The 21,243-nt window shown below is 34.8% G+C and overlaps 1 protein-coding gene across 2 annotated transcripts in view; it reads right to left on the bottom strand.

Annotated features, from left to right (window-relative positions):
* The window catches only part of LOC138701331 (protein IWS1 homolog), a 61,221-nt gene that overhangs the window by 17,579 nt on the left and 22,399 nt on the right, over nucleotides 1-21,243 (bottom strand). The window contains exons 2-4 of one of the 2 annotated variants that reach the window (XM_069828099.1): nucleotides 19,491-19,604; nucleotides 19,082-19,201; nucleotides 3,164-3,376 (exon numbers count right to left, since the gene is read on the bottom strand). In XM_069828099.1, the coding sequence (XP_069684200.1) occupies nucleotides 3,164-3,349 (186 nt within the window). In that variant the 5' untranslated portion in view covers nucleotides 3,350-3,376; nucleotides 19,082-19,201; nucleotides 19,491-19,604. Of the gene's footprint in view, nucleotides 1-3,163; nucleotides 3,377-19,081; nucleotides 19,202-19,490; nucleotides 19,605-21,243 lie in introns of those variants that run through there. The other variant, XR_011332507.1, reaches the window with a different exon arrangement.

Below are 21,243 nucleotides of genomic sequence, written 5' to 3'. Positions count from 1 at the left end.
AAGGCTAGAATACACTAATTTTGACATTCATCTGCATTCTGGGGGCTGTTTTAAAACTCGTGGAAGTCAGAGCTCCACTTACTCCATGGAATAAGAGAGTTTTTACATTGCAAGCTTAATTTCCCGGTAGGTGGCAACACTATCGCTCAACCAGCTGAGTAAAGTGATACGATACGGTATTCAGAATGTCACAAAAATCTATGAAATCCATGTAAGTAAGACTGTTAAAGGCACAATATCGAGTCGATTAACTTCCAGAAACCCAATACAGATGCATCATTCCCCAGTCAACTAAAGTACAATTCAGCATTGCCATTGAAAGAAGAAAGCAAAAGGACTTACAAAATTTAATGCAGTTTATTTCTGAGGAAAGTAGGATGAATTACCAAACTCTGTTTGCGGACAGTAATAATCTAGAATCTAGATGCATAGGAAGAACATGAGAGTGAGAGAAAAAAACAGAATCTGTAACATGAATGAGACTGTGTTAACATTTTAATATTGTTTGTGGTTTTATTTGTGTATTTTTATGTGCTTTATGGTAATTTGTGATTTTCTGTCTCATATAGCTATTTGAAATTTAAAAAATGTTGTTGTTGTTTTCTAATGACAGGCGTTTGACAATAAAGTCATTTGACCTCTTGCACTCCAATATTTTTCAAAGATATTATCATGGCCAGCCACTTAAGCACATATTTTGAGGTGTTCTGAATCCATTTCTTGGTTTGAGTTGCACAATGGGCAGTTAGGGGACTGATATATTCCGAGTCTATTCTAAATACCAAGTTAATCTGTTTGAGATCATGGACTCCATGGTTTTTTGCTATCATGCTTAATAGTGCTATTGGTCGAGAACTATTAACATGATGAGCAGGTTTCCCTTTTTTGTGAAGTGGTACAATGATTGCTTTTTTCCAAGCTGCAGGAACTGAGGTGTTCCATGATAAATGGAAAATGGATAAAAGTACAGACTTGGCTTTTTCCCCAGATGTTTAAAAAATTCGGAATGAATGTTGTCGGGGCCAGGAGATTTCTTGGTTTTTAAATTTTGTACAGCTAGAGTTAATTCTTTGGAAGTAAAATTTTGATGAAATATTTCAGGTTTTGTACTAGTAATATTGTTTTTATTATTTTTATGTAATTCTCTTTTGATAAATTTGTCATTTTTTTATATTGGGATATAATCCGTGAGAGTTTGAGTAGTGTTTATTAAATGCGTTTGTTATATCTCTACTATTTGTTAGCGTTTTGTTATTATGAATAATAGGTTGGCTAGTATTTTCCTGTGTATTGGAAACATTCTTCAGAAATTTATATGTTTTAGCGCTATCAGTTCTGTAATTAATATTTTCAATAAATTTAATAAAACTGTTCTTTTTTGCTGTTATGATTGCTTTTTTAAGAATGGCAGTCTTCTTCCTCCAATCTTGAGTATTTCTGATATTTAAAAAATGTAGCAATGTTAATCTTAATAATATACTTACATTTTCTCATATATTCCAATGTTGCATAAGGGAATTATGATATAACTTAATTACCTTTTTTCTTCACATGGCTCATATGTATTCACTTTTCTTAATTCATACACTGTGGTAGTCAGAAAACCACTAACTCCAGCGGTGTTTATTTCAAATTGTAGCGTAAGATAATATAAAAATTTAGGTTTTGAAGTATTTAATTGATAAAGAATGTATTTTTAAAAATATTAATATATAAATGTATAATATTTAAAATTAGTAAGAGAAATAATGTTTTTTCTCTCTCCTGTAAAATTTGGTTTATTGGAGTTAGGGAGTTTTTGATTTCCCTGTCTCAATTCTGCCTATGACTGCTTTACACAATGAGGGGCAGTGGCGGTTCCTCGGGGGAGGGAAGGGAGGAACGTCCTCCTCACATTTTTCTTCTTTTGAAAGTAAATACCAAATAAAAATATGTGCCTTGAAATTCGAGGAAGATTCGATAATTTTTAAGTTCACAGCTATAAGAAAAACTCGGTTGATCGAGTTTTAAACGACGCGCGCTCATGTGCTGTAGAAAACTGTGAGAAAGAGGCGAGATTGTTTGTGTGGAGGAAAGCCAATCCATTCCTCCTCTACTGCAGTTAACACACATAGACAACAGCGCACTAGCGGCCAGAGAAAGAAGCAGAGTTTTAAAGCAAGTAAATGAACGGAGAGGGAGGAGATCCTCCTCTGAATCAGCGCATGGGCGGGAAATAGAAACCGACTGGTCTTGCAGCAAGCTCGCTACCGCTGCCACCTAACGATGTTGCATTCAACCGGACTATAACACATCTAGGAGGAGACACAACAAAAACAGTTTTAACGCAACGCTATGAAAGACACTATGTAAACTTTTTTAAATTATAAATCAAAAATATTATTCATTGCAATTTATATAGGCTACTATTCATGGTTTGAAACTTTCGTGAATATTTGAAAGTTAAAGTCGGGTTTATGTAAAACAAAGAGGAAGTAGTTCTACGTAGTTGGCCCCTGAAATTCACTTCTATTCATTGTCTACTAGACAGGGCAACAGCCAAGCTATCAGTTTTGTACAAATATGTTTGAAACTGAAAATAGGTACTCAAAACTACATCATTTTTAACATAAAAAATTAATCGGCCACCGGCAGCTTTGAACAATAATGATAGTATGAATTTACAAAAACTGACATTCTTCAAAAGCATGTGATACTGAACTTGTAAAATGTACATGTGGCAACACAGACTACGTGGGTGGGTGCAGTGTTCTCGCTTTCCTCAGAATATTTCCCATTCTCATTTCGATTTCCGTAAAACGGTTCCGGTTACGAGTTAGTAGCTAGTCTCTCCAAACACGTGTGATGCTGTAGTGTGCTCGAAAAATGCTACGAGGTTGTGAATTTCCTTGTAATTGTTTAATTTGTGTAATTATTCAACAATGAATGGAAGTGAAAACATAATATATTTTGGACAATTTAGGAAACTCAGTTTACAAGAACAGATTATTGCTATACAGAAGGGAAGGCCAACCCCAACACTACCTGGTCTTACATGTATGCATGTAGGCTAATTTGTAGTATGTTTCATTCAAGAAGGTGTCATTTCGTGCTGTTAACTTCTTTCATCCTCTTAAGAAATATGCAGGAGCCGCCACTGATGAGGGGTACATAACTGACTTACCTCCCAGAGTAGCTTGAGGAGGTTATCTCTGATCTTGAGGCTCGGCATGCTGCCGTCAGGCATGGGCGCTAACCAGATAGCCAGCACGAACAATACCCCGTGTTCAATAAACGCGTGCTTTAAGTTGTGCTTCCTCAGCTGGGACATCACTTTGGGGAGCATTGCAATCTTGTTTATAGCAGGCATCTGCAGCTCGTTCAGATACCGATCTTGCTGCAATAGAATTGCAACTACAGACATAGTGCTGGCTAGACAACAAATTTTCTGAAATATTACTTGACAGAAATTACCTTCAAGAAGACTGAATATAAGTAGGCCTACCTAATGTTATTTGACTGGTTGGCTTTCAATGGTAAGTACAGACCGATTATTTAGTCCTGACAGCTCAGCGACGCGAAAGAGGGGAAGTACCGGTAATAGGAGTAATGGGGAGAGCACTAAATTCAGAAGTCCTGGCAAAACTACCATATAAACCATTTTACTGATTCCTGCTTTTAAGAAAAATCCCACTTTAAAGGAATATATCTGAATGGATTTGCAAATATAGAATCTATTTAGTGAAATTCCGAGTCTATTTCAAGCATTTGTGACTGATTTCTGTGCAAGATATGATTCCACAAGTGTGACGCTAGTAGCCGTAGATTGCAATCAATCTCTATTAAAAGTATTGAAGTATTGGGACTATTGTTCGGAGCAAGCGGAACAATTCCAAAATTCTCAGTTGAATGTTTTAAGTCTCTTGGAATTCCTTTAAAATTTTTAAAATTATTGCTACAGACGTAATGAAATATTCTGTTCAGATTTTACGTAATCACCTGTACATCTAAATTTCTTTATATTCTATCTGATTACTAATAATTATTGAATAAAAGTACTTTCCCAAGGGTAGCTTCCATTTGAAAATAATAATCATAAACAGTGATAACAGAAATGTTTATTTTTATTTTTATTTGTTTAGTATGCTGTGTATCTTGGCAATCCTTACTGAAGGGCAGCTACCCTTGTGGTTTTATTATTTATAGAAATGTTATTACACATTTACATGTGAAAATTTTAAATTTCATTAGGACACTTTAAAATAAGTTATTGTAATTTTGTGAAAATACGAGTATAAGTAAGTAAAATTGAAAGTCCCTAGCTAATAAAATTAACTGTGCGCAACTGATCTCCTCTACAATCACCTGTGCAGCATATCTCATGTCAGCCAGCAGGTGTATAATAATATCGTCATTATCGTTCATGTCGATATATTTCGTCTTCCTTCTCTTTTTATCTAACATCTGTTTTTTCCTCAACAGCATAAGCTCAAAATCACACATTTCGTCAAATCCTCTATTGAAAATAAAGAAAAATGTATTAGTGAAATACTGGAAAACATTTACACAAAGACATAAAAGAATATCTTGAAATGTACGACATGCCATGACTGGATTCACGACAGTAACTCCAGTAATATGAGGCAAGACGTAATAAAATTCTACAGCATAACCTTGAAGCTAAGTATCAGCACAGTCTAACATATACAACCACGAAGCTCAATACGTAGTAAATATGCATGCATAGACAGTTGCTAACCACTAGGATTACCTATATCGCCTCATTACAGACAATGCGAAATAGTACCGGCACAGTCTATTGATCCTAGCACCCTCACAACTGAAGCTTCGTGACTGTATACTAAACTGTGGTATCAACATGCTACTAACAAGCTTCTAGGATAGCATATGCGAAAAAAAAATCTGCAACACAACTATCACAAAGTTCTTTACACCAAATACTAATTACAAAGACATTTAGCTGTACCACAATGGATCATGTACAGATCAAGAGTGCTATCTTAACAGCAGAAACAAGAAACATTTCCAACATTTAAGGTAGTGGTTCCCAACCTTTTTTGATTGACGACACACTTTACTGAAATCCCACGATATCGCGACACATTTGTTTTTATTAATAAATAATAATGATAACAATAATAATAATACTAATAATAATAATAATAATAATAATAATAATATAATAACAACCAGTGATTTTCTTCTGGATAAAAAGGTGGTGAAACTCTGCGTAGAATATTCTATAGCGGACGGGAAGATGATTACTGTTCACTGCACGGGAATTTTGTCGTTTTTATCCTCCTTTTCGTCCAACTAAGACTTTCAAGGTCTAAGCGGAATTCAAAGAAAAATTATATTAAAAACATATTTATTCACACATATTTCGCTTGCATGATGAAAAATGCAAGAAAAAGTGCCGGAACGCCATTCCAGCGCGTTCCGCCAGAAAAAAAGCACTGATAACTTCTATGTAGTGTCGGATATCCTCTGTTGTAGATGGGTGGATGTTAACACGCAATCGAAAATTCTAAAAGACATGCAGCAACTTGAGTGGAATTAGAAAAAAAAAACGTATATAGGGTAAACTAGGGTCTGTTGGACAGTGGGGCATGTTGGACACTCTGTATTTTAACGTGTTACCTCGTCACTTGTGGGCACCACATTCTGCTAGAAGTCAATGACGGAAGTAGCCACGAGTTTACCCTATCAAAAATTTCAACCTATCTATGTTGGAAGTCCGATAAAAGATTTTTACTATCGGTTTTGAAAACTCGCCTATTTAAATTAATGTGAAGTCTGCGCAGAATCTCTCTATACATGGCCTTATGTTTGACAGGGCACGTAAATCATCTTCAAGATGAAACAGTCTAGACTAGTCTGTTCCTTTGTTTCGATTTCACTATTTTCATGGTATAAAATGCAGATTCACACAAGTATGACGTTGAAAATGGCAGTTCTAAACGTCTTTTTAGTTTATTCGGCACCATCGACTGATTTGACAAAACATTTCCGCATATAAGACACTCGGGATTTTGTTCATACTCATCTCCACGCCACGTAAAACCACATCCAAGTATTCATCACTATATTTACGAAACGCATTACGTTTCTTTGAACCCTGAAAGGAATTTTCGCGCACATTATTTGAACTAGCACTGCTGTCTTTTTCGAATTAAAAATTTGTCCATGATAAAATATAAATAAAGCACTTTTCATAAAATAGTCACACTGTCAATCGCTCACACGTATATATACTGAAACTGACCAATATATTCTGACGATTCTATTGTGGGAAGAGTCAACGAATTTATTACTAAGCATTGTTGTAGGTGTCCACGCTTCATTGGTAAAGTCTGCTTCAAAATAAAATATATTATATCAAAGACTTCGTTATAAATAAAAAAATGCGTTGTAAAGAGACTTTCTGGATGGCATAAAAATTATTTTTCAATTCCAAAATTTCGCGACACATTCCATGGGGCTGCGCGTCACACCGGTTGGGAACCCCTGATTTAAGGTACAGCAAATCTTTCTACCAATGAATCGGGCGGAGCTAAAAGGAACTAAGTCAAAATATGCAGTTTTGGGTTATGCAACAATTTGAACAACGGATGTCATGCGTATCGAACGGTGGAAGAAGGAACGAAGACTTTTAAATATTCCTTTGTCTTCTATAACATAAAAATATAATATTTGTGTTATTAGTGGAAAGTTTTTTGCTTCTCCTAAAAAGTTGTGAAAAGTGAAGTGGTTCCTTTTAGCTCCTACTGATTCAATTGTAGTATGACAATTGGACGGAATTTCGCAATAATAAACCAACCGACAATTAAAAAAAAAAGAAGATATTTGGACAAATCTGTTCATGGCAGGCTAATTTAACTGGGAAAAAATCAAGTATGAGATATCTTAATTTTGCTGCTATTTATAAGCTAATATTCCTTTATTGCATAAAATTAATTTATTTATTTTGCTTTGAAATATTAATTCAACTGCTGGTCTCTTATTAAAAATCGGTTAGCCTTTTTTGGTATTATTTGTGCTATTTTTTTGTGATAGTATGAATGTTATAACACTTCTTGAATAAAACGTTTTATAAAAAAAAACAGATTTATTTCAATGGCCAATATCTCGAAACAGGTTTTTGGCGCTTGGTCTATTATTGCGGAACTCCGTCCAATTCTACAGTGTATACCATAGTATAGTGAAAAACTTAAAAATGTATGATTACTAAATTACATAGAATATGGAACACAAGATGTAATGGGAAAAAAATTGGCTACACTTCAAGTTTTGTACAATGTGTTCAATTTAAAAGAGGACCGAGCATTGAAGAATGCATAACATAAATGTGTGTATATACGTAGTAGTAATATTATATGTACGTTATATATATATATATATATACATACATTATGATTAGCAACCAAGCAACAATCAACTCTTTTCTTTTTAAATATATCAATAAGCTTGCAGTTTAATATGGTAATATTATTTGTCTCCGACTACTGTGAGTATGATTTAACTCTTCACTTTCAGAAAATGATCAAATGTTCTACTTTTTAATTAATTTTATTGTCCGATCGAACTCAAGACCTTCAGTTCTACGTACTAAATGCTCTATCATTGAGCTACGCCGAGGCTCCCCAGTGTCGAAGCACATTTTTCTTCGTTAATAAAAAATAATAGCTATAACGGAGAATACTGCAGGCTTAAAAAATTAATAATATCATCACAGATTTCCATATTATGCTTCATTTCAATGTCAGGTAACTTTTCAATTAACAGAAAATTTATTGTTGCAGAGAAAAATAAATATTGGAACGTTATTTCTTAAAAAAATTATATGAGCTAACCCAAGTGTTGTAGAAAAAAATCCTGGTAAACAATTACTTGACTATAGAAGAAGAGTAAAAAAAAAGTAATTTACGTATCTTCATTAGTGTTTGTAAAAGCAGTAAATGAGTAAAATAAAAATTATAAAAAAAAACATAAAATCCATTCTTGTCCAAAATACCTGTTCAGTTTCATGAAAATTATTATACAGAGTCCGCTAAAAAAAATGTAGGCCTATACACTCTTTGTCAGACTGTATCGAGATATTTTTGCCTTATGCCAACGGGGAACATTTTGAACATCTAAAAAAACCATGTGTTTAACTGAAGACAGTATTCATGTGAGATCGTTCTTTAAATGTAAAACAAGCACATAATAAATAGTTTTCGTTCCATAAGGGAATCAGGTAGTGATTGGGGGTCAAAAATCCGATTTTTTATTTTGTGTTAAAAAAAAAGTAAAAAAAAACTTGCTGTTTAAAACAATATAAATATTGTGGGAGGTATTTCTGCAGATAAGCCATTTAAATGGCCTCCTTAAATTTGGCGGTGTATGTAATTCAATATCTTTCTCTTTTTTTAAATGCAGTTTTCCGTAAGTTGTCATTTTTCAAACTTAAGTGCATTTTTTCTCTAAAACTACTGAATCAGTTTATATGAAATTTTACAGTGTTTTCTGCAACCCGTGTTATACATAGTAGACCTACGGGTTTAAGAATATCACATACATAACACGAAAAAAAAAATATATATATATATATATATATATATATATATATATATATATATATACACTAAAAAATTACAAAAAAATGTTAAACAAAGTTCAATATTTTTTCTGTTTCACTAGAAGTTAAATATTTAACTAAATTTTGCTTTAGAGTTTACAATATACATTACTTGACAACTTAAAAAAATATAAGGTATATGAGTGAAGATTGTAGCAAGTAATGTGCACCTGAAAAATTAAGTACACTTAGCAAAGTAGGAAAACAGGTTATCAGTTATGGCCTTTCTTTTACACTTGGATTTGAAACTAATTAGTTGTCTTATATACCACTGAATTCAGAATGATTGATTGTATGAGCCTGGAAATTTTTACTCCACTCTGAATACTAAAAGTCTAGAAATATTCAACTAAACTTTTGTGCTGAAATTTTTTAATCGCAGAGGCATCACTACCCAGCCCCTTAAAGAGTGTATATATTTTTTTGGCGGACTCTGTACATGCTTCACATGTGTCTCATGTCCAAATATCATGATGCAATGACACAAACTAAGGGTTTCATGAAATGTTTAACGATGTAATGCAGACATAATAATAATAATAATAATAATAATAATAATAATAATAATAATAATAATAATAATAATTCACAATACGTTCATTATGTGCAACTGTAATGGCATGGAAAGAAGCTTAGAAGTTCTAAACTGTAAATTTTAGATCAAGTTAAGACGAATAGGCCTAATTCAGCAAAGTACAAGAAGCGATAATGAGAATAAAACTGAACCATAAAATATGACTTTCAGCATATTGTTGTTTTGTTCATACTTAGAAAGAAGACACTAATCAGCACTGCAAAATCTGTCACTTTCCATTACATAAGAAGTAGGCAAACGAAACTCATTTCCATGGTAACAATATACAATGTATTCGTTCCAACAATTAATTCCATTCATTAATAATACCACTTGAAACCAATAGAATTGACCAAGCATTGCAACGAGACAGAAACTCTTGGCCACGTGTTGGGCTTTTGTCGGAAAGGAGTTATTGCGTAACAGGCATCATAGAGTCCGTGGAGCTATCGCCTGTCTTCTTCGGAACAAGGGTTGAGCAGTTCATCGGATATAACAGCAATAAACAGGCAATAACAAAAGGCTATTATCATAGATCCAACTATACGCATGGAGAGAGATCTAAACCAAGCTCATCAGGCTGATCAGGAAAAGAGGACCATTTATGAACCTTGTATTCCCTACCTTAGTGCCAAGTATAACATCCCTCTCTTCAATTGGTCAGTGACAGGTTTATTTTTTGGTGCTTGGAGTTCTTTACCAAAATTTACATATAATTTTTTAAAACAATTATCAATATCATCTTTTGAAATTCAAAAAATCATCTCGCAAATTCTTTAAGATTCCCTGCAGATTATACAGTTTCATTTATACCACTCAGAAGGCCTTAATTAAGGATATGCTAATTTTAAATAAAATATTTTATTTATAAGTATAATTTTATAGTCATCTTCTAAGCTTTTATTTTATAATTGATAATCAATGGTGCTTAATTATTACATTTTATTTTTTATAACAATATTTATATTTAATTGATTATATTTGTTTGCTATTAATTTCCGTATCCTCGTGGTCATCCTTAATTAAGGCCGGACGAGTTATTTCTCTCTCTCTCTCTCTCTAGGAGGCCTAGACAAGGAAGTATTGCGATCCTTCTTATAAGTTATATTTCGGGAATATTGGCTAAGTGCTTCACTTAATATATTCACTTCTTTTCACTTATTTGTTTAAATATTGTATTCGTGTTCATGTACAAGTGTTAGGAAAGTTAATTTGAATTTTTGTGTTACAGGATTATAATAATTGTGAAGACATCAAATTTGTGTCTATTTCATCAGTCGTTGATTCTACCTCATTACCATCCATTCTTTAGAAATAACTACCTAATTATACACTATTGGAAAATTATTTATTATTACTGATTCTAAATCAATATTATCAACTCATTCTACACAATTAGACTAGACGGCAGTTCGGAAGGCGGTCGGCTCCTACATGCGCCGTAGAATTTCTGATATGTGACGTCACAAGCTTGTACAGTAGAACCAATCAGAATCAGTCTATAACAAGTACTTCCAGAGCTCGTTTGTTCACGTGTGAGTGTTTCAATACATTGAATAAGTAAAACTAACATTTACTGTGTGTTTGTAAGATAAATAAATGGAAGAAGAGACTGTGAAAAGACAAGTATTGCACAGGCAGGTACGGAAAATAGTGTTTAAGGTGTATAATTATTTTAAAAACGTTGACGAGCAGAACGCTGCCGGCCATCTTGATGCTGGCTGCAACGTTGCCAAAGCGCAAGAAACAACTGCAGAAGCATGTGGTGTGGGATTGAGAACCGTGCAAAGAATATTGTTAATGAAGGAAAGAGCTTATGTATGGTGTCATGCTTACAGTAATCAAGGGCTAAGGTCATTATTGTCTTTTGACAATTTAAATTCTCTCCTGCGCTATTTGTATTACACGTGCGCGTGAAGTACAATGTGGCAATGTTGTACGCTGCCTTGCTCTCTCTATCTGTCTCTCTTGACGCAAACGCTAGCAGACTACCGCCTTCCGAATTGCCGTCGACTCTAATGTATATGAAGTCATTATTTCGGACTTATTTACTACAGTTAGTAGTTTTGATACGAATAATATATAAATGCTTTATAATTTTGTGATTCCATGCCCTCTAATCAAAATATAAATGTAGTTGCTGCTGAATGCCCTGTGTATAAGAAGATACGTAAATCTACTGCAGATGTTAACATAAATTTAGGAAAGACGCATCCTGAATATCGAAGAAGTAAAATAGTTAAACATTATTCTTCAACCAGTTCTCTTCAGATAATACTAAATTCTCCATCGACTTCCAGCCAACCTGATCAAAATAATACCATTACAAATACTCCTCTTATACAAAACGCACCAGTTACGAATCAGCATTCGAATCCTGATTTTGTATCAGACCATACACTTCTTGAGTCTACCGGAAACCTGTCAAATGACGAAATCTTCGCAGAGAACTCATCTACTAATTCTGAAAACGATCGGCGATCAAATCCTATGTCTGAATGGGAAGAAAAAATTATTAAAATGACGTCCGAAGGGAACATTTAAAATTTTGAAACACTGTCACAGGATGATTTTGACTTTATTGCAAATGAAATTTATGATCTGCCTGGACCGCAACATCCTGCAGGTAAATATTACAAAGCTTGTAAAGTAAGTAAGAGCATAAGCAAGCATAATTATAAATTATCGGCAAACCCAAATAGAAAATCCAAACGGCAAAGAGCTCTGAATAAACAGAAGTGTCAATATGAACGCACTCAATACAATTTTTGCAATCAGAGAGCGTAAAGTAGCTCGACAAATTTTGAATAATTGAAATAAAAAGGAAATTTGTAAAATCCCTTTAAATATAGCCTAATAACTGAACATTTTGAAAATGTATTTATTACAGCTGACGACAACTCTCCTCTTCATGGTGACGTACATAGCGAAAATGTTCCAGAAGACATAAAAGTGAGTGTAGAAGATATTCATAAAGTTTTATACAACATTAAAGCAGACACATCTCCAGGTCCGGATAAAATAACTTTTCGTGTCTTAAGACATTTAAAAGCTGAGAGGTTTCTATCATTATTGATGAATACTATTTTCCATTTTAACTAACTTATGTTCCTAAATCACTGAGGTTCGCACGAACAATTTTAATACATAAAGAAGGAGATGTTAATGACATCAAGGAGTGGAGATCTATTTCAATTTTTTCAGTAATTATAAGAATTATTGAACGAGTTTTCGATTCAAAACTTCGTTCTTACCTTATCCTAAATACTTATCAAAGAGGATTTGTAAACTTGCCAGGAACACACATTAACGCTTCTCTAGTTAATGGATGTCTTAAATCTGCTAAATTGAAAAAGAAGAATTGCTGCATTGTATTTTTGGACGTTTCGAAAGCTTTTGATTCGATTGGACATGAACACATTTTACGACTCTTAGGAAATCAAATATTCCAAAAAATTTATACTGCATAATTAAATCCTTGTTAATAGACAACACACAACAAATAGAAATAAATGCATTTAAAAGTAAACCAGTCAGAGTAAAGCGTGGTGTTCCGCAAGGTTCTCCATTGTCACCTATATTATTCAATTTGGCTTTAGATTATGTACTAGAAAATCTGACGGATTATGATATCAGTAAGCAGTACGGTTATGCTGTTAACAATGACCTGCCTTGCGTAAGTGCATTTGCATTTGCATTTGCAGATGATTTGACTTTAATCGAAAAGACAAAAGATCAGCAGTTGAGCTTATCAATCTGGCAGAGAGTAAGCTAGCAGAAATAGGCCTCGAAATTAATCCCAACAAAAGTAAATATATTATAATTAAAAAAGGAAAACTATCGCCAGGAGAACTTACATCATTACATGGGTCTGTTATTCAAAGTTTGAAGAACAAGTCAGAAAGCACCAAATACTTGGATGTTGACTTTAATGACGAAATAAAGTTAGATAAAAAAAATTAAACTACTTTGTCACGTGACCTCAATAATTTCGTCCGATGCATATTGTTAAAACCAGACCAAAAAATTTAAAAATAATTAACAAATATATATGGCCAGGTCTTATTTATCCCTTGCAATGCGCTCCACTCAGCCAACTTCCTGAAATTTTTTTGAAAAATATTGATAAAATTATCAGAAGTGTAATCAAGGAAATATTGGCCCTCCCAGATGACACTCCGAATGCCATGCTGTATGCATCGAAGAACGTAAGAGGTCTTGGAATTCAGAGAGCTGAATGGGAAGCCAGTATTCAACACTAAAACATCTGTAGGCGACTGGAACACGTGAATGATGCACATCTACATCACATGAGAAAATCTAGAAGAGGAGAAGAAAACATCTCTCACGCGCCTGAAGATTGCTCCAAACAGCGTCACTCCTCAAACTAAAGGAAAACATCTCAGAGAAGTTCTCAGAAAACAATCATTCCATTCATGGTGCCAGCTCCCACATAAAGGCAAAGGTGTTTGTACATTTAAAGAATGCGCCAAAGCCAACTCCTGGATCTCCTCTAAAAAGTGTCTTTCGTCCTCTGAATACATCAATGCTATCAAGATGTCTTGCAACGTCACCGCAGTGAGATCTGTCCCTGGCAGAACCTTCAGTACTACCCGTTGTCGCCATCCCGGCTGCAGCGAGACTGAAACACTTGACCATGTACTGGGGTTCTGTAAGAAGAGAGAGCTACTGCGTAACAATAGACACCATCGTGCCCGTATAGCAATTGCCAATCTGCTAAAAAAAACAGGATGGGAAGTACATGAGGAGATTCATTGTGTGTCTAAAGATGATTCTCATAGAAGAGTGGATATAATTGCCATCAATAGAAGAACCCAGAAAGCGATGTCTTAGACCTACGATTTGCTTTGAACCAGACACGAATCAAGCACTGCAGATAAATGATGAAAAGCGAGCTAAATATGTACCTTGTCTTCCATACCTCAGTGAAAAATATGGCATTTCGCTTTACAACTGGGATGTTACAGGCTTACTATTTGGAGCGAGGGGTTGTGTATCAAAATTTACAGGTAATATTCTTAAATCCTTTAAAAATCCCTTTTATGAGGTTCAGAAGATTGTGATGGAAATTCTGAAGGCCTTTCTTCAAATTCTACACTATCATTTATATGTTAACACATAATTTTTGTTTTACTGTACAAATCGAATCATTATTTTGCTCGTTTCATTTCCCTTTATCTTTTATGTTTGTTAATTCCATATCCCAGTGGTCAACCTCACTTGATGACGGATGATTTGAAATAAATCTTAGTAGTGAGTCACGGTTTAATTAAGTTACTATCTGTATTCGGTTATTTTTATCGACTTATCAAAAAGATTGTCAGATCTCTAATTTTTCTGTCATTCTATATTTCATATCATTTTTGTGAATAGACATACATCACGATTCATGTAAGGAAGAAGTTCATATTTTATTGTAATTAAAAATTTTGAGCCCACCCAAAAATTTTCCAAAGTTAGCGCCACTGGTCACAATGACACATCTTGTTACAATCATCATTTCCACATTAAATTAAACAACAAAATACAACTTCATCTTCTCACTGATCTGAACGAAATTTCAACAATTTACGTGTCACGAAATCATGCTATACTAAAAGCTAAATTTGTGAAAGATACGGATCTTTGAATGGTGAATAAACGGTGTCCATTTCGCAGTTATGCTAAAAAGATATCACAGTCGGAATAACTATAAAAATAAACGGTAAAGCAAGCAGAAAACTGTGCGTCAGTCCACCCCTTCCGTACACATGCAGAGCTTTTATGGCACCCGAACTGACTGGTATTTCACCCTTTTTCTGCTCGGCGCTTTTCTGAGATCTTTGAATAGCAATACACCCCGAGGCTTCATAAGGCATTTTCCGTCGAATGCCGAATACAGGGCATATAATTTCACGCAGTTTAACCTGGTTAGATTTAAACTAAATATAACACTATTTGACATTTCTGCGGAAAATAAGATCAGAAAAATAAATATCACTAAAATAATAATAATAATAATAATAATAATAATAATAATAATAATAATAATAATTTGAATTATAGAGAGTGTGTTTTTTAAAATACGAGTACAGTCCGTGTCACCGTTTTTGGCGTGTGAAATAAGTAATGGGAACGTTAAGAGCGAGTGTTTTACATTTGCCGCAGTCAGTCCGACAACTGTGTTTGGCAAATGGCTGATGTGACGTGTATAGGAAGTGGTATCATTCTCAGCTGCACTAGCAATATGCTCACAAACTGGGCACTATATATCTAGGCTACACGCCAAAAACGCTGGCGCCAGCTGTAACAGAGCATGCTCTAAATATTCGCCACTGGTCGAGATATACTGTCAGGATTTTTTTTTCCCATTCCCATAATGATTGTCAGTCGCTGCAGGTTCCCACCTACACTATACACGTTGCCAACTCAAGGTCATGCTCGCATCATAGTCATATAGCCAATGGATCGAGAACACGTCATGTTAATAAATATGAAGTTACAGTGCTGCGGAATGGATCGCACTGTGAACTTCACATTTACGTTTCTGTCCTGGTATCCCATGTGTCGGTCCGAAAGTAAATTTTTGACCATTTTCACTGAAATCTCCTCTTAAGTTTTCACTTAACTGAGGCCTACCAATTACAAAATTTGAACTTGTGCTGCAGAATCAACTAAAATATCATGAGTTTATACGACCTATCCAGCAATGATGAATTGCTGACCGGCAGACTGAGTTTGAAACCAGTGAAATACTATGTATAAAATTTTAAGTAAGGGAACTGTGCCTATTATCGCACATGCGCCTAATATCGCACCCCATGGTTTATGAGCTCAGAACAGGCATAAGACCCTGAATGGAATAGCAACTTATTCAATTCAATTAAAAGGAATGTTAGCGCCCGCAGATGGATTGCTGCGAGCTTCAATACTTACTAGACGCCTTGAGTGAGGAATAGGTAATGGAAAAATATTTGTAGTGTGTGATGTTAGGGATGATTATACAACCAACGGTAAGGAGCAAAACTTTTATACACTGTTAGTTTGATTTGGTTAGTCGTGTAATATTTTTATTCAGTTAAAGAAATATTGTAAACGTTTTATTTTTACTGAGACAAACTATTTTGTATTCTCTATGTTATTTGCCCAATATCGCACAGTTATTGTTTTCCTATTATCGCACAGTGCGATATTAGGATGATGTTACTGCGAACTAATATAATCGTACAATTAATCTGGTAATTCGAAAATTCTTTAAAAAATGTCATTGTAGATGAGTCCAAAATGTCGTAAGCTGTGGAAAGAGGAGGTTATGAAGGCTGCAATCATATCGGTTAGGAACAAAGTCATGGGATTGCAACGTGCTTCCAATTCTTTCAATGTTCCCAAGTAAACTTTAAAAGATAAAGTCAATAACAAAGAGGGTGTATATAAACTAGTGAGCACGAAACTTGGTATAAAACCTGTACTTCCATTTGAACTGGAAGATTCTTTGGTTTCATATTGCTTAGAAATGGAGTAGCGATTTTATGGTTTATCTGAAAAGGACTTAAAAGCTATGGCTTTTCAGTTAGCATTTATGAATGGTCTGAACCACCCATTTTCGAAGAACGATGAAGCCGCAGGACGGAAATGGCTGCACAGTTTCTTGAGAAGACACCAGGAATTGAGTCTCCGGAAACCACAAATCACGCCTATGGCAAGGATCAGAGGTTTCAATCAGGAGAACGTAATTAGGTTTTTTTTAACATTTATGAACCATTGATGAACATTGTCAACCATTCACTAAACAGACTGTACAACTGTGACGAGACAGACTTGACAGTGATTCAACACAAAGGCAACAAACTAGTTAGTCTGAAAGGTAAGAGGCAGGTTGGATCTGTATCTTCAGCAGAGAGGGGGTTTTTAGTGACTGGAGTGACATAAATGAGTGCAGCTGGCCATTTCCTGTCACCGTTTTTGGTTTTTTCCTAGGGTCAACATGAAAGCCAAACTTCTGGATGCAGCACCAAATGGTAGCTTAGCGGTCTGTCACAAATCTGGCTGGATTCAGAATGAAAGTTTTGTTCAATGGTGACATCACATTCTCAGCAATGTGAAGTCTACGAAAGATGACCCAGTAATTCTAGTGTTAGATGGACATTATTCCCACACTAGACATGTTGAACTCCTTGAACTATCACGTGTTAATGGTGCTCATATTGTGTGCTTACCTCCACATTGCAAACATAAGATGCAACTCTTGGGTGTGGCATTCATGCTACCTTTCAAAACTTACTTTGCTCAAGCAATTGAACAGTGGCTCAAACAAAATGCAGGCAGAGTAGTGACTCACTACCAGGTTGGTATGCTATTGGGAGAAGCTTTCAATAAAACTGTTGCTGTAGCTACAAATGGCTTCAGAAAAACCGGTCTGTATCCTTGCAACCGCCATATCTTCAGCGACTTTGAATTTCAAGAAGTTTCTCCTAATACCCATGAAGCAAGTGATCATTCATCTGAAGCTTTACCAAATAGATTGGATGATGCCAACACTTCCCAACCTCGACCAAGCTCTAGCAGTATCAACGAGCCAAAAACTCCACAAAATTAGTCGAGAGGCAAACTCTATCTTTTGTTACACCTGCTGACATTTCACCAATTCCTAAAATAACTTACAACAAAAAAGTCCAACTGATAGAGGACGTAAAAGTGGTTCTGCTGCTCTACTAAAAAGTTCACAATATAAAAACGAATTTGGCTGATGATTTTAAGAGGAAATTACTCACAAATAAGGAGACATATGAACGAAAAAGCGTTCAAAAGAAGCAGACTGATGAAGTACCTACTCAGAGGAAGAGACAGAAAAAACGAAGTCAGGTATCTTCAGATTCAGAAGACGAAGAGTTGGATGAGCCAGTATACATCTCCATTGATAATGGAGATAGCGAAAATGATGCAGAATGTCCTAATTGCAACGGGAAGTTTTCTTTTGACAAGAGGGGAGTATGCACTAAATGTGGAATTTGGTGCCATGAAGAGTGTTCTGGGGATAATGACTACAAAATTTTCATTGTGTTATTGTTTGGAAAGTTAGATTTAGTTCTCTAAATATCTGAATTATGTTTAATTAACAAACATTCTATAGCTTGCAAATCAAGCTTTCAGGTATAACTCCCTGTAAATTTATTTGAATAATTTCGAGGGAAAAATTGCTTCGGGGCTGGGATCGAACCCGGGACCTTTGGTACGTTAAACCAAAGGTCCCGGGTTCGATACCCGGCCCCGGAACAACTTTTCCCTCGAAATTATTCATTCTATACTTTGATAGCTGAATATGTAGTTATTTACTGTCAAACACAATGTATCAGAGAATCTTATAATTTCCGTGTTGTATTAGTATGTTATTAAAAAAAAAACATGTTTTTTGCTTAAATACAACAGATATATAATAAATATGTAATAAATTTGTTTCTATACAATAAACTTAACATTTGTCCTATGTATTTTTCACAAAATGAGGGGTGCGATATTAGGAGCACTATTTCTCCTTATACCGTTTTTGCAATTTTTCTTTTGTACTTGAAAAACAAATGTAAAATAAAAGTAATTTTTAAATTTGACCTCACTGATATAAGTATAATAAACCCGTATTAAGAATCCGTATTTATTTCAAATGTATGTAATATATTAATACTTGAAATACTACTTTTTCAAAATGGGTGCGATATTAGGCACAGTTCCCTTACTACTATCTTTCTCCAATAAACCTAATTTCTTTATTACGCCTATATGAAGAACAGGCAACTTTTTTACTTGTTAACCACTACATAATACACTCCTACAATGTGAAAACTTGACATGACTGCTATATGTAAAACATATTCAGAATGAGCAATACTCACTCATTGTCTCTGTTGGTTCCAGTGTCTGAATCACTGTCCGACATTTCAGACACAACAGCACGCCCTTCTGCATCTTCCCGCTGGTTCTCTCTCTCCTGACGCTAGCAATGAGGATTCTACCTGAAATATAGGAAACGTCTGCTGATTTTGAACTATGCTATATTGCAATACTAACGTTTAGGTCATCAAAATCCGAGCCCTAATCATAATTTATTATTTTCATACATTTTGCACGTTCTAAACAAGAGTTCAGACGATAAAGAATCAGCAGTAAAATTTTCATAGAAGTATCTATAATACATTCTGAGATAAAGATATTTAAAATTATTATTAATTTAACACTTGTAATGTAGAGCCTATGATCTCATGTTAACTAATGCGAAAAAAATAGTCACCATCTTTGTCTTACCTGATCTATTACGACGTAACTCCAACACCTGTCTATATACTCCAAGGAGAAGGCACAAATGCACACACATTGTCTGTACATAAGGTCCTGCCTCACAATGCACCCAAAAGATGCCTGCAAAAGAAATTTGTTGGTTGGTATCCAATGCTAAACATTTCACAACTAATTTATTGGTTCTCTTCAAGTGATCTTAGTTCAATTTACACCCATTTTCAGTTTGAACACCATGTACAAGTACACACAAGTATACCCTTGAGTATAAATTACACAAAGAGGGATGTGAGCCACTGATCCTTTCAATATGGATGCTTCTCTGCACAGTCTGTTCATTCTTCTATTTTGTGACTTCAACCATAAACTGAAACAGAATGCTGTCACCTCTCTTTCATTCTTCTATGCTAATGCCAACCATGAAAATTTCATATGTCTCTAGCAGTGTTATACGCTGAAAGGGAACATCATACTGAAATTTCCAAAGTCCATATTCTTAAAGCTCCACTACACAACAACAACAAAAGGCTTTTAAGGAACCCGGGGGGTTCATTGTCGCCCTCACATAAGCCCGCCTTCGGTCCCTATCTTGTGCAACATTAATCTAGTCTCTATCATAACATCTCACTTCCCTCAAATCCATTTTAATATTATCCTCCCATCTACGTCTCGGTCTCCCCAAAGGTCTTTTTCCCTCCGGTCTCCCAACTAATTCTCTATATGCATTTCTGGATTCGCCCATACGTGCTACAAGCCCTGCCCATCTCAAACTTATGGATTTCATGTTCCTAATTATGTCAGGTGAAGAATACAATGTTTGCAGTTCTGCGTTGTGTAACTTTCTCCATTCTCCTGTAACTTCATCTCTCTTAGCCCCAAATATTTTCCTAAGAACCTTATTCTCAAACACCCTTAATCTCTGTTCCTCTCACAAAGTGAGAGTCGAAGTTTCACAACCATACAGAACAACCGGTAATATAAGTGTTTTATAAATTCTAACTTTCAGATTTTTTGACAGCAGACTGGATGATAATAGCTTTTCAACCGAATAATAACAGGCATTTCTCATATTTATTCTATGTTTAATTTCATCTCGAGTATCATTTATATTTGTTACAGTTGCTCCCAGGTATTTGAATTTTTCCACTTCTTGAAAGGATAAATTTCTAATTTTTATATTTCCATTTCGTACAATATCGTGGTCACGAGACATAATCATATACTTTGTCTTTTCGGGATTTACTTCCAAACCTATCTCTTTACTTCCTTCAAGTAAAATTCCCATATTTTCCCTAATCGTTTGTGGATTTTCTCCTAACATATTCACGTCATCGGCATAGACAAGCAGCTGATGTAACCCGTTCAATTCCAAACCCTTTCTGTTATCATGAACTTTCCTAATGGCATACTCTAGATCAAAGTTAAAAAGTAAAGGTGATAGTGCACTCCTTGCTTTAGCCCGTAGTGAATTGGAAAAGCATCAGATAGAAACTGGCCTATACGGACTTTGCTGTACGTTTCACTGAGACACATTTTAATTAATCGAACTAGTTTCTTGGGAATACCAAATTCAATAAGAATATCATATAAAACTTCTCTCTTAATCCAGTCATATGCTTTTTTGAAATCTATGAATAACTGATGTACTGTACCCTTACACCCATTTTTTCTCCATTATCTGTCGAATAAAAAATATCTGATCAATAGTCGATCTATTACGCCTAAAAGCACACTGATGATCCCCAATAATTTCATCTACATA

Source organism: Periplaneta americana, chromosome 6, assembly GCF_040183065.1.
Source record: "Periplaneta americana isolate PAMFEO1 chromosome 6, P.americana_PAMFEO1_priV1, whole genome shotgun sequence".
NCBI lineage: Eukaryota > Metazoa > Arthropoda > Insecta > Blattodea > Blattidae > Periplaneta > Periplaneta americana.
This window is presented reverse-complemented; position numbering and strand designations above follow the sequence as displayed.